The following is a 15,215-nucleotide window of genomic DNA, read 5'->3' on the forward strand; positions in this document are numbered from 1 at the left end:
TTTTCTTCTATGATAAGTGTAACTACTCCAGAGTCCAGACACAAAATGTACAAAACAACCACACTTGACTTCGCTGTAAAAACAATACATTCGTCGTTCAGCCAAGAAGCCTAAAGGTCCAAAAATACAAATTACTCAATGCCCAAAAAATATTAAAAAAAATTAAAATACAGAGCGATTGACCGGGCATGCTCAAAACCACATTTTTCTCTTAATAATGAATTTATTAAAATGTCGGCTTTTAGAATTTTAGAGTCGTGGCCCGTGGCTGACGGGAATACGCGATTCCTCCCAAGTACGTCCCACCTATATAGATACATTCACTTCACGATCACGATGGCGAATATAGTTGTCGTGCTCATAGACGACATAGACATATAATAGAATTATATGACTATGGTCGTGCAGCTCTCGATAAAGTTGTTTCCTTTATCTCGTGAATTACCTGATGTTTATTATACGTCTAACATAAATATGCGCGGTACGCTCCTGTAATAGTTGTTTATACTCTTTGACGGTACGGACGATAACGGACATTGTTTTTCTGTTTACAACTTTACCGTACCCACATTTATCTGCTGATAACACGTCTGTCGGTCGGACTCGAACATGCGGATTGCAAATGCTCACTTTAAGCTTGTTTTTTCGACATATTTTTGCGGCGCGGGGTCTAATGACGCTTCGATAAGGACTTGAGAGTATTTTTTACACGTCGTGTACTTGGATTTTACGGCCAGTTCTGTGTTATTACAGCACGCGATCAAATTTAATCTCTGCACGTTATTGTGTGGCCACGTCCGCTCGCCTCAGGAAAACTATGGGCGAATTTTGAACGATCGTTGCTAATCAAGTACCAATATAAAACGTCAAGTGAGTTTAATTTACGTACGCCGTTTGTATTCAATTCCGCACAATATTGTGCCAATACAACAAATATTTGTATTAATATTGTACATGTGCATTACGATATCTCGTTTGATTTTGTTGTATTAATTGCTGTGTTTGATGCTAATCAATCAAGTCATAAAGTATTCATACTTTCAGATGTAAATGATTTTCGTTGAGTTTTTTCAATATTAATTTATGTATTTTTCTTGTTCGATTTCAGAGTCCATAGGTCATCATGAATCTAGACACACCTATAGAGACGGTGGTCCAGCAGCTTGCTAATGCTGTGGATCTGACCATGGACCCATCTATGTCACAAGAAAAACGTCACGAAGCCTACCGCCTATGCGATAGTTTTAAAAATGAGTTTCCACTGTGCGTTCAATGTCAGTGTGCTTTGTATTTCACTAGCGACGGCGCACAATACACCGATATTGTACGACATTTTGGCCTGCAACTCATGGAACATTGCATTAAATTTCGCTGGTATCAAATGGTACAGGAAGACAAATTGCTAATTTTTTCTACTATAATGAGCCTGGTCAATTCTGCTTCACCAGCACTACAAATCAACTATTTGAAAGATGCTCTTGCCAGAGTTGTTGTGGAAATGATCAAAAGGGAATGGCCTCAACATTGGCCTGGGATGTTAAATGAATTAGAATATGCTACAACATTGGGCTGTTGTCAAACAGAAACTGTCATGCTAATATTTTTGAGGTTAATTGAAGATGTTGTCTTATTGCAAACCGTTGACAATGCGGCCAGGCGACGAGATATTAGTAAAGAAATTCAAATAAGTATGTCTAAAATTTTTCCATTCTTTATAAATGTGATTGATAATTATTGTAGACAATATTTAGAATTCCTAAGTAGAAATGAACAAAATGCAGCAACTGCACTTGTCCGAGTAATACAGCTTGCATTGGCTAATATTGGAGAATTATTTGAGTTCATTCAACTCTCACATGTAAATTTTAAAGATTGTTATATAATTACTGTCTTATGCTCTTTATTAGACCATTTTAATTTTAGACAGTCTGCTGTTGATTGTTTACTCATATTACTTTCAAGAAAATGTAAAAACGAAGAAAAAGAATGTGTAGTACAATTACTTGATCAACCTTTACAACAGATATATTTGGTAGCACACAATGCAATCAGTCGCCTAGAAGCAAATGAAGAAAATAATATATTTTTAAAAACATTATCCAAAGTTGTGTCCATGTTGAGTTATGTGTTTTGCGCTTTCTGGAAAGATAATAAATTGCATAATTTTAACGTTGAAAAATCAGAAAAAATACTTTTTTGTTATGTTGACTTATTACAAGTTTGTCTGTTTCATGATTCATTGAATGTCATTACAAATATTAATCAAGCCTGGTGTATATTATTTAAAAATCCTGAAATCAGTAAGAATATTTTACTAAAACAAAATTACATTCCAAAATGGTTTTTGTTAGCGTCAAAAAAATTAATTAAGATAGATTACAAAAGCTTAGATTCATTCACCTTACTTGATTTTACAGATGAAGAAAGCTATAACACTGTTTTTTATCACACCCGATCAGAAATTGTTGAAACAATCAGATGTGCTTCTGCTATTGAAAATACTATTATGTTTTCAGTCACAGAAAACTTACTTAAGACGTGCATGGAAAAAACATCAATAAGGATGAAAGTGGTTCCTTTATGTGAACAAGATTCAGCAGAGTTTCTAGAATGGGAAGTAATGGTGTTAATATTAGATGGTGTCATGAGTAAATTATCTTTAACTCTGGATTCTGAAATTGTTACTAGAGGTTTGAGGCTAATTGAATTGTGTTTACAATTTGATACAAGAGATCCATTAATATTGTCATTCCTTCTTTCGTCTATATCTGCATTGTTTGTGTTTTTAACTTCAACATCTTGGCCTTCAGAATATCTTCATGTTACACTTAATAAAATGTGTGAATATCTAATACTTGAGTGTCATCCGGATGATCAATTGTGTGTTCCAATCAAAGATTTGAAATTTCATTCTGCTTCTTTGTTTATAAAACTAAGTATCAAATATCCAAATCTCTTACTGCCAGTTTTTGATAAGTTGTGTTCGTTAAGTGATCAACTTTTATCAAAAACCAGTAAAACGGGTGATAATCTTGCAGTATGTTTACGTTTGCAAGAATCACTTTTAGTGCTAAATAATCATGTGCCAGATTTTTATAAACAAACTCAACTAATTAAACACATTTTAGAACCTTGTCAATTAATGTGGCAAAAAGTACAAAGTATTGTGTCTGGACCACCTGAAGGATTATTAGCATATTTAGGCCTCGATAGGCCGCCAGTTGATTTTGAATCTGATCCGTGCCTGGAAAATCGAAATCATCTATCTCATTGTATTAATGTATTAGCATGTGTTATGGCTAGAAGCAACACAAATTCAAACTTGTCAAAAATTCCAAACGTTTCACCAGTTACTGAACATGTTTTATTACTTCTTCCAAATGTGTTTTTAATAATAAAAAATCTAAACTCTTTATGTTCGGATAATGTAAAAAAAATGATGCATCCTAGTTATACTACAGTCTTGGAGATATTCCCTCAAGAACGAGAGGCCTTACTTGGAAAGAACATTGTGTCTGAGAAAAATGACCCGTTTCAGAATTTTAGACAAAAACCAAAACCTGATCCGGTCTATAAGATAAAACTAGCAATTTTAAATGCTTACGAAGGCTGTTTAAATGTTTTGGGAAAATCATGTTTATTACTTGGAGACCAATTTTATGCTCTACAGAATTTTGCTCCAAGTTTTGAAGCAACCATAATGAGTGATGCAGATTCTTTACCGCATGTACGCATTAGAACTGTTATGAAGAATTTTATTAAACCTTTCCTCATCAACTGTTCAAGTAAATATTATGACACTGTTCTTATTCCTATTCTAAATTCCTTTTTAGCTCATATGTTAATACGCCTAAGTATTACTTGGAAGAATATACCAGAACGTGAAGAATACGATAATAAAGATGGCGATTCTGAAGAGCTGTTGGAAGATATGATGATACGGTTATTAACTAGAGAGTATCTAGATTTAGTACGATCAAGTTTAACTAGTTCTAATGAATCAAAAACGAGCCCTCATGGAAGTGTGGAAGAAATTCCTAATAGTGATTTATCTGAATTAGGTAAAAAACTATTACGAAATGAACAATCTAGGCACTTGATTGTGGAAAGTATTTTAAATGGTTTGTCGTGGAATACATCTATAAGTCAATTTTGGAAAACTTGTCAAATATTTCAATGGGATAATCGGCCAGTCTCGCATCCCTGGTGTGATAGCCAGTCTAGTTTTAAAGCAACGTCCTTATCTCAAATTGTTGTAAGACATTTGGCTACCGAGGATGAAAGAACTGCTATGACAATTGCACCTGACTTGTTGATAGCCGTCCTAGAAAGTCTTCACTGGTTTGGTCATCATGATTCTAATATGGGTCCCCTTTTAGCTACATGCCTTAACATATATGAAACTTATCGTAGTAAAAATAATCAGTTGTTAGAAGTCTTAAAAAAATTACCTGAAATCAACTTGGAAACATTGGAGCGTTTCGATAAGTGGGTGATGAGCGAGGACCCATTAAACAACAAAGTAAACAAAGGTAAACGAGAAATGTTAAAGAAGATATTGGCCGGCTGTATTGGAAAGGATGTGAGTCAAACTCATAAATGCAAAGCTGAGCTCAGAGACTTGCCCAGAGTTCTCGTCCCTAAGATTTGTACAACAGACTTATTAGAAAATGGCGATGACTTAAATATAAATAAATTACAAGAATACAAGTTGTAGAGTTATATTTAATACAAATCATTTTTTTATTCATTTTTGTTGTTATTGTTTTATTTATTTTTTTTTTTTATTATTATTAACTAATGAAACGCCTTTGATGAGGTAATACGGTATAGACTATTTGTAAAATTATAGTATTACGCGATACTATATTTGTGTGTGTGTGTAATGTGTATGTAATTGATCATTGGATTTTTAATTGTGTAAAATGCATGTTTAATATTATTTTTGTATATAATATGTGCATATTGAATTGCATTCTCGCCCTACTCTTTGCAAAATTAAAAACGAATAGTACTTTAATGGATAATATTATATATTTATACCTCTTTGGCTCTTTCACGCCTGCCTAAATGATTGTTAATAATTATTTTATAAATATCATAATAAACTAAGATTACATATTGAAATTAATTATTTTCTGAAGTTTTTTTAATATAATCAGGTACAAACGTATTTACTATAGTTATTTTTTACATACTACGGTACAGTACTACATTCCAGGGTTGATAAGAGATAGCATTTAAAACTATTGCTGAACTAATATTAAAATACTGATTTAAATTTCTTTAAAAAATGATATAATATTAATAAATATTGTTTTGTATTTTTATAATATATTATTATGAAAATTTGTATATAAAATTATTTTTCCAATCAATAACAATATAATATATTTTTTATCATTACCTGTTTGCTCAAATTGTATGTAATTTAAAGTGTAATATAGATAGATGAAAACAAATTTTAAAACACAGTGGTCAATTCAGGTTGGACAAGGCAAAACGACCTTTCTCCCATAGATGCTTCATAACTTTAGACATGTTTAGTGTAATCAATGTAGTGATAACTAACAATCAAAAGCTATATACCGGTACAAATTTATTTCTTAAAATCAGCCGTCCTTATGCCTTACTTCCAAAATAATTCTAGATTGTCTAATTTAGGCGACAATTCTTTGTGATACAGCGTCTGCTCGGTAGCACAATAGTAGTCACCGTATGACAGTAACATTATCATATATACAAATTGAATAGAATGTGATAAATTACATACAATATAACATAATATAAGTAATATAGGCATCCAGCAACAGTTGAATAACATATTACAGACAATTACTCCTGAAATGTTTGAAATTTACTACGATATCAAAAATGTTGCCATGAATATATGACATTAGTTTTTATATGGTTTACTTTTAGTCATTATTTTGAATGAATCATTCACAGTGAGCAAAATGAACACTAACAACTCTTATTTATCATTTAATATGTATGGTAAATTTTTATGATTTAGTGTTTACACTGTTCATTTTTCATTCACAGAGAATGATTTGTCTTGAATGCTTGTCAAAAGTGAAGTGTATACCCAGTTTATTTGTACATATTAAAATTCAGCCCAAACCTTTTTATTTTATATTTTCGGGTTATTTATAATTAAAATATATTAATTTATGTATTATCATAATTAATCAAGTGTAAGACGGACGAATCAGGTAATCACTGTACATAAACATAAAAAAAAAAACAATTTTGTAACAAAATTTAAAAATGAAAATCTTTATTTACCTTTATGGTAATTTATTTTAAACACTATTTTTAATCCATAGGTATTGTATATTACAGTAAACAATTAACCAATCAGTTTCATTGTGCTTACAAAAAAACTTGATTTATTATAAAAAAATTCAGAAGATAGATATTTCAAAAATAATAATTATTATTTTTATTGTTGTGGCTTAGTCAATATTAAAACAGCACTTGGTACCAAACCTAAAAAAGATAAACAATGAAAAATTAGTTAACTACTTTGTATGCATAAAAATATTTTTTAATTTTCTAATTTTAGGATCAAATGTACTTTAACACCTCAATGTTTTTTTTTTGTTTTGGAACTTAAAATAATGAGTTAAGAACAATGGTGTGATTAGAATTTGTAGCTCAGACTTAGTTTCATAGTTAAAGTGATTTGAATTTCTAGATTTATTCGCATGCGGGATACATAACCTTGTCAATTAAAATATAACAAGTAGTCTGTTCTTACACTTAGTGGCTCTAATAGAGGAAAATCGTAAAATTTGAAACTAAGTCCAAGCGACTTCAAAATCGTTTTCTGCACCAAAAGTTACATAATATAAAGAACAACATTTTTTTTTTTGGTATAGCGAGGGAAGTAAAGTGTATTTTAGCCAATTTTTATTTATAATTTTATTGAAAGCATAATTTAATTTATAAATCGTTATATCACTACAATTGAGCCTTGGACTAATAAAATATGATGTAATTTTGATATTACCTAATTGATCAAGTGGTTTTTCATAATCCTCATTAGTAAAAACTTTCCTTGGAAAACTAGTCATGAGACAGAAGGGAGCATCCCCATCAGAACGGTTTAGTTCAATATAAACTCTTACAGCAGCCATCATTTCTTTAACATTAAATGTTTGAACAATTGTTTGACCATTTGTAAGACGAATCTAAATACAAATAAATATTAATTAAAATTAAAACTATAGGTAATAATTAGAAATAATATAATTATAAATCCAATTAATAGTATAATTAAGTAAGATATTACTTTGTACAATTATTAATTAAAGGCAGTTGTAAAAAAGTCTGTATTTGGTATAACCCACGACTAAATAAATAGGTATGATTACAAAAAACCAGTTTTTGCCTGGTTTGCGCATCTACCTACTATTCTACACACAAAAACGTTGCTCGTAGTTCTTTGCATTTAATTGGTCGGCAATGTCAATAGGATATTCTAGAAGCGGAGAACTATGCGATAGACGTGACAAGGATGGTATTCGTATTACAAAGTTGTGATCACACCTATTTATTTAGTGATGGTATTACCACTACTGCTCTCTCCAGTAAACAGGCATATTAGGGGGACGTTACAGTGACATTTGTTGTCTCCGTCTTACAAGCGCGTAACATAGAAACTTTTATGCTCAGCAGAACAAATTTATCTCTGTTAGTTTAAAAATTAGAGTAAATTGAGCTCTTATAAAATTTAAAGGTAAGACTATTATCTAGACAATAATAATGTGTCCTAGTAATAATATTGAAGTTTAATAGAAATTAAATGTATTTAATAAATATTAAGCTGTTTTTTACTCCATGTAAAGCTCAAAAACATAATTTACATACTAATTAATACATTTTTTATAGAAAAACTAATGGATTGTCAATTGAATGTAATAATTAAAATATAAAATTCAATATGTGTATAAAATTAACCTGTAATTTTGTTTCCGTATAATCCTTTGTTTGTTTTTGAGGACTAACAGCTACTGGTAAAACTGGTTTTGGTTGTTCTTCAACTGGAGCTTGACCATACAATTTTTTCCTAGCTAATTTATCTGCTTCTATTTGAGCTTTTACTCGATCACGAGCAACTTTTTCTTCTTGTTTTTCACGTTTTCTTTCATCCATAATTTTTTTTATGTTTTCATCTTCAAGCCTAAGCAAAACAAAATAATTTTTAATGAATAAAACAAGACATTTTTATCATACAAATAATTTTACTTTTTTTTAGCAGCAGCCATCTCTTTTCCAGAGCGAATTCTAATTTTTTCTCTTTCTAGTTCTTCTCCTTTTTCTTTAGCTTCGCGTTCCTTACGCTTTTCCTTCAAACGTTCTTCCAATTTTTTCATTTGTTCTTTTTTTTCATCTTCAGTTAACGGTTTCTTTTCTTCTGTTGATTCTGCGAAATTGCTATGACCTGATTTCATGGCATGATATTCTAGTGCAGTAGTATCAGCAAATAATTTGTTACAGCTAGAAACATAATTTTCAATATTGGTTGTAATCACAAATCACCTTCTAATAAAAATAATTGAAATACATTAGGAACCAGTGGCGAATCTAGGGTCATATAACCCCCCCCCCCCCCATTACCACCGACTGGAGACCAAATTGTGTACACAATACAACATGTCAACATATAATAAGAATATATAGTATACTGAAGATGCCCATAAAAATGGTAATATCCCTCTTGTGACAAAATCCCAGATGCGCTACTGGTAGGGACCACATTGATTTGATATTATAAATTACAAACTACAAACTTGAAACTAAGATGTATCTCAATTTGTGTTTAAAACTATAAATCCGAGAAATTCTAATTAATTATCTTACTCTTCACATTTGTATGATTTGGCTACTGTTGCAGATGAGGTATTAGTTTCTGACTTAGTGTTTGAAGTAGAACCTTCTTGAGAAGTTGATGGTCCCATTTCTTCATCATTGTGTGCCAATAACCTTTTAGATAAATAATATAATTATGTTACAAAAATATGTACAAAAGAAGTATTTTTAAATTATTAGACAACATTTTAATCTAATAATTAAAGAAAAAACAATAATAATTAAGTATACAATATTTACGGGAATCTGTTATTTATTTAAGTAGAAATGCTGCGGAATATCAGTACATTAGAAATACAGTCGAGTGTTATAATATTTTATAAGGTACAGTCTACACAAATTCATAATTCTTACCACTCCATTGCAGGTTCAACACCTTGATTTCCTGTCATTGAAACACTCTTTTCGCTGTAACAAAAAATTATATTTTAATAAAAATTTTCGATCCGATGGATACAACTTATATGAGCGTATGACAATTGTATAAACGTACGCTTTTTCTTTCTGGAAACCCATGTCAATGAGAATCTGAACGGTTTCCTGAGACGTCATGATTCAATAAATTGTTCACGGCAGTACTATAATAAAATCGTAAAACGGTGAACACGACCGGTTTTAATTAAGTTTTCATGTAATCAGAATGACAATTGATATTTAAAACATTTTTATCTTATGACTTTTAACACAAAATTATTAAACTGAAACCGATTCCATTCACGGTTCAATTATCGAAGTTTTGTGTTTCAGTAGTACGTTCAGATAAAGCCGATCCCGAAATCAGATATTCGGTATTTTTTCCGACAGTAGCTTCACACTTGTCGATATTATTGCCACTGGCGCCGGGCGGAGAATAGATTTAATTGATAATGCCACCAAAGATAACGTAAACATAAAGTCCTGAACTGATAATAATTTGAGGCTGTTTGTTTACATTTTTGCGTACACGACCCATAGATAATGCGCAAACTGCGAATTCGAGAGCGTTGTCAACATGATTATTCGAAAAATCGAAAATGGCCAATTGCAGAGTTATGAATGTTGCGATGTCAGACTACGTATAGTATAACACGATCTATAGTCGTGATGGTGATTTTTTTTTGGGGACATCGCCAACTTCTTAGTTCTTACGCCGAGTCCTACGTGGATCCGGCGAGTGCGTCAAAAAACAAAACATCTTGTATTTTGCCGAATCGAACCCACCGCACTTCACGATTGAAAATTACGTACGTTTTTTAAAATACAGTTTTAGAGGACGCCACACCCGCATGTGTTGTCTCCGTCTTACGAACGCGCAACATACCAAATTTACGCTCAGAAATTCAAGTTTTATGGCGTTAGCTTAAAAATTAAAGTGAATCGAAACTATTATGAAACTTGTCAGTAAGAACGTTATCTGTGATAACTATAATTCAGTTTTTAAGTCAGTAGTTATAGAGTGTATAATAATTAATGTAAATTAAAAATGCTCATAACTTAAATTATCGCAAAAAAACTTCCAACAAAACACAGATAATGTTCTTAGTATCAAGTCTTATAATAGGTCGATTCTCTTTAATTTTTAAGCCAACGGCATAAAACTTGAATTTCTGAGCGTAAATTTTGTATGTTACGCGTTTGTAAGGCGTAGACAACACATGCGAGTGTGGCGTACTCTCACTAAGTATAGTGACCCGGAATGCCTAATTAAATAACATTTATTTTGTCAGTATTTTGTTTGGTCTTTACCAATTATTTATTTCCTTATGGAGAAAAATACACAGAAGTACAGAACTCGTACGAATGTGTATTTCAATATACAGTGTACTCTCGATTATCTGCAGTCGCCTGCAGTACGAACGTGTACATGATCAGATGCAACTAACGTATAACCCCCTTTATCGGTTAACCCAAAAATTAAAAAGGGTTCTCATTTAATTTTCCTTAAATACTACATAATATACAGCATTACAAGATTTATATAATTAAATTTTTTTAATAATTTAATTATTGAATTTGGCGGATTATTACTGCCAAGCCACCCTTTACGTGGATAATTGAGAGTATACTGTATAACAAATATTTTACTTCTGACAATTAGACCAGAAGTTATAATAACCAACTAAAGAACTGCTCTAAAGGACTATATCTTAAAAATGTCCAGAAGTTCAATTTGAATACAACTGGTTTCACATATAAATTTAAAAAAAAAATTTTTTGTTATACAGGCCGTGTGGGAGAAATTCAAGAGTTATAATTATATAGAGTATATAAATAACAATCTATCTACTGTGAAAACTGTAAGACTCTTTATGTGCCTTCCATTATTATGTGCCCAAAACACGGAAAATGGTTTTACATTAATAATGGGATATGCGCGAAATCACATAGTTAATTTGGACAAATTATTTGCCTACTATCAAAGGTAAGATATATAAAATACAAAAAAATGTTAAAATACAATTATTTAAAATGATCCATCTGAAAAATATATAAATAATAAATTCAAATTTTATACCTATATAATTATTAATATTGGTTAAGAATTATTGGAACATACATTTTTTCTGTCCATGGACAATCACATAGTACAAATAGTATAGAGCAGTTTTCCAGTTTGTTAAAATCAAAGTTTGTAATCAATAACCTGAAATTATGGTAATTTTTAATTCTATTAAAAAGTATTTTATTGATTTCAGAACATTTGACTCAATCAAACAAAAAACACCTTGTTACTGTAAACGAACTGAGCAAATAACCAAATGCATATAAGACAATAATTCCAGACTTGCAAAATAAATACGGCTTCAGATAAACTAGGTTTGGGCTAAATAACCATTTGGACATTCCTTCTACTTTGCTCTGATGTAACTGTATGATTCGTTAAGTATGAACATAACCAGAGAAATTGAGATGACAAAAATGATGAATGTTGAAATGCAGAATAGCCACAGATTAGTGTACTGCCACATGATCCAGAGGAAAATATGTCAGAAACCTAACAGTTTATGTCCTATATACCGTTATATCAGGTAACTTTTCAACGCATTTTCCATTCATATCTAAAAGTCTATTATTATTATAATTTTATATATAATAATTGATATTGTAAATCAAAATTATTTAAATCAGTATAAATATATGAATATTATCATTAACCTCAAAAATTAACATATTTAATTAAAATATTTATATAATCTAGTTAAAAATAACAGTTAAATATGTATATACTACCCATATACAAATAATTTTAAAAGTTGTAATGCTATTTAACTAACTAGATAAAGAAAATAATTCAAATTTTACATTTACGTTTTTACGTTATTATTAAATTATTTTTAAATTTACTTTGTACAACAAATTATTAAATGTGGTTATTTTTCATTCAAAATAACAATGAGATAATACACAACTCGCAATTCAAAAAACTCATAAGAAATCGGAAAATCACCATTATTATTATAAGGCTAGGCTTTTTTTATCAACATAAGCAATAAAAATTAATTATTTCTATGAAATGCAGTCACAGTATATAATTTAATGAAATAAATCAGGTGTATCAAAGTCACCCCAATTTGCGATACATTTTAATATATATTATGTATATTGTATAATACAAATATATAATTACTAGCCATCTGGTTAAAATTGAATATTTTACTTATTTTGTATTTTGTTTAGTCTTTACCAATTATTTATGTATTTATGGAGAAAAATACCCAGAACTCGTATGAATGTGTATTTCAAAATAGAAAAATTTTATTTACGACAATTAGACCAGAAGTTAAAATAACCAACTACAGAACTGCTCAAAAGGACGCTATATCTACAACATTTTGAGAAGTCCAATTTGAATACAGCTGGTTTCACTATATACAAAAAAAAGATGAAGGTAAATAAATTAATATTTATCCTGATATTTATTTTTTACTGGTCGTGTGGGAGCAATTCAAGAGTTATGATTCTAGAGAGTATATAAATAAAATATAAATAGTTCAAATTATTCATTAGAAATTGAAACATCACCGTTATCATTTTAAGGCTATATTTCTTTTTTCTATACTTCTTACCCTAATTTATGGTTCATATCTTTTCTTTTTTTTTATTCAGCCATTTTGAACTTATTAATTGTACTCATTATGCCCATAAATATTTATAGAAATTATACATAATATGAAACAGCTAATAAAAATCACTATAAAAATATGATAGTTGCTACACTTAATTTATAATTCTAATAAAATGTTTTTTATTGATTTCAGAACATTTGACTCAATTGAAACACAAAACACCGTGTTTCTGTAACATAATTGAGCAATAACCAAATGTATATCAGACCAATCAGTTAAGTTATTAACCATTTGGTTAATACTTTGCTTCTACTTTGGTCTGATGTGACTGCAAAGTCTGAACTAAACCAGAGATATTGGGATGTCTAAAATGAGGAACGTAAAAATGTAGAAAAACCACAAATTGGTGGCAGACATGGTCCAGAGGAAAATATGACAGAAACCTAACAGTTTATATCCTTCATGCTGTTATATCAGTGAACTTTTCAAGACATATAATAACTAAAATTCATAACTAAAAGTCTAATATTTTATACATAACAATTGATCTTGAAAATCAAAATTATAAAATTATTTAAATCAGTATAAGTATATGAATATTATTATTAATCTCAAAAATTAATATTTTTAATCAAAGGATTTATATAATCTATAACAATAACAGTTAAACGTGTAATATAATACCCATATACAAACAATTTTATGAGTTGTAATGCTATTAAACTAGCTAGTTATTGTGCATGCTGAGCGTGTGCAGATAGCCTGGTACCCGTGTACAGTCACATTCACACTAACCATCATTGACAACTAACATAAATTCCATTGGCGGTAGCAACCTAAATATTGCTCCTTATTAAAGACACATATGGAGGCCCCTTAATATATTTAAATTAGTCCGACTACGTATAAGGGGGTTATATAAGTAAATTCCATGCATTTTTTTCATACAAAAATATAATATGGACTTCAAAGTTCAAATAGTGAACACATACTGTATTTCATTATATTGAAACATTCAGTTTTGCACAGGCAACCATACTGAAAATTCAATATTTTTTCAATTTCTTATTTTCCTCATATACCATTGGAAGTATAAGAAGGTGAGTAAGTGGGTACCCTTTCTGTTGAATATTAGGTGTCAGAACATATTAGAGGTCACTGTAATGGATGTGTTAAATTTGAATTCAATGATATAATATCATTGTATAAGAAAAACGATTCTGAGCGAAAACGGTCAGTCAGCCTATGATATAACTAATATATTTGATGATATTATTGGGAATAAAGTAATTTATATATAACCTATTTACGTGGAGCCTTGTTTTAAATTTTCAATCCTTAGCTATAAAAGTTGAACATTTTATACATTTTTAACTACAAAATAATTATTAAATTATAAATTTCATAAATTTGAACTTTATTAAATGCTTATAAAAAAAATTGTGCCTATGTATTTTTAATATTTTTCAACTGCTATTAGAACGATATATCAGGAGCCTTATATTACATTTTCACGCTTTTTTATCCAACAAATACCATTTTATTGATATGTATAGAAAAAAAAATTGAAAACTGACAATGTCTGTAAACAGTTCAAAAAGAGTCAAAATATTTTCAAAATTTTATGGTGTATAGAAATTGCTAATATAAACATTCAGTGAAATTTTCAAGTATCTACAGCCATTCGTTTTTTAATTACAATAAAATAAGAATATTGTTACATGAGAAATCGAGTGAATATCAAATGTTGTAAAAATATAAATTTCAGACGCTCATTTAAGTTTCTTGTAGACATTTTTTTTTGATAAAGGTAGACAAACTTATGAGTAATCTTATATAACATTTTCAAATCTTAGATTTAAAAAGAAAAATTTTCCTAAAAGGTGATGAGACACAAAAATAAAAAAAAATTAAATAATTAAAAAAAAAACACATTATTGTAAAATCGATACATTCATCGCTTCGCTCAGAATCTCAAATTTAAATATATATAGAAAGAAAAAAATAAAACCATTTTGTTATAATAATAATTATTAATAAAGATTGAACGATAGATATGTTTTGTACAGTGTACACAGCATTATCATACATCGACGTTTCTTTTGCGGACTGTATAACTATGGTATAACCGAAATTAAAAAAGTTGCAATTGATTAAAGTGCGTCATACGAAGGAACGCGCATTTCGACCGGTTTAGTGTGAGTGTGTTTACGCGTTTCAATTATTGGTGCCTATTTTCGTTATGCGAGAAAAACGCATTTTATATTTTCGTTCAAAAAGCGTGTCCTCTAC

The 15,215-nt window shown here is 29.8% G+C and overlaps 2 protein-coding genes across 3 annotated transcripts; one reads left to right on the forward strand and one right to left on the reverse strand.

Moving 5' to 3' along the window:
• The first annotated feature begins 537 nt into the window (after nt 1-537).
• LOC132947038 (exportin-5) lies at nt 538-5,020 on the forward strand. Its single transcript, XM_061017219.1, has 2 exons — nt 538-870; nt 1,109-5,020. The coding sequence occupies exon 2, from the start codon at nt 1,124-1,126 to the stop codon at nt 4,715-4,717; it is 3,594 nt and encodes a 1,197-aa protein (XP_060873202.1). The 5' UTR covers nt 538-870; nt 1,109-1,123; the 3' UTR covers nt 4,718-5,020.
• A 1,230-nt stretch (nt 5,021-6,250) lies between these two features.
• Nucleotides 6,251-9,640, reverse strand: LOC132947039 (UBX domain-containing protein 1). 2 transcript variants are annotated; one of them, XM_061017220.1, is made up of 7 exons: nt 9,371-9,640; nt 9,232-9,285; nt 8,869-8,991; nt 8,254-8,505; nt 7,966-8,188; nt 7,016-7,196; nt 6,251-6,492 (listed from the first exon to the last, which is right to left on the reverse strand). In XM_061017220.1, exons 1-7 carry the CDS (start codon nt 9,427-9,429, stop codon nt 6,446-6,448), a joined length of 939 nt encoding a protein of 312 aa, XP_060873203.1. In that variant the 5' UTR covers nt 9,430-9,640; the 3' UTR covers nt 6,251-6,445. The 2 variants fall into 2 exon arrangements, with proteins under 2 accessions (XP_060873203.1, XP_060873204.1); XM_061017221.1 differs by lacking the exon at nt 9,371-9,640 and having other exon boundaries at nt 9,118-9,256.
• Between the last annotated feature and the right edge of the window lie 5,575 nt (nt 9,641-15,215).

Source organism: Metopolophium dirhodum, chromosome 6, assembly GCF_019925205.1.
Source record: "Metopolophium dirhodum isolate CAU chromosome 6, ASM1992520v1, whole genome shotgun sequence".
Classification (NCBI taxonomy): Eukaryota; Metazoa; Arthropoda; class Insecta; order Hemiptera; family Aphididae; genus Metopolophium; species Metopolophium dirhodum.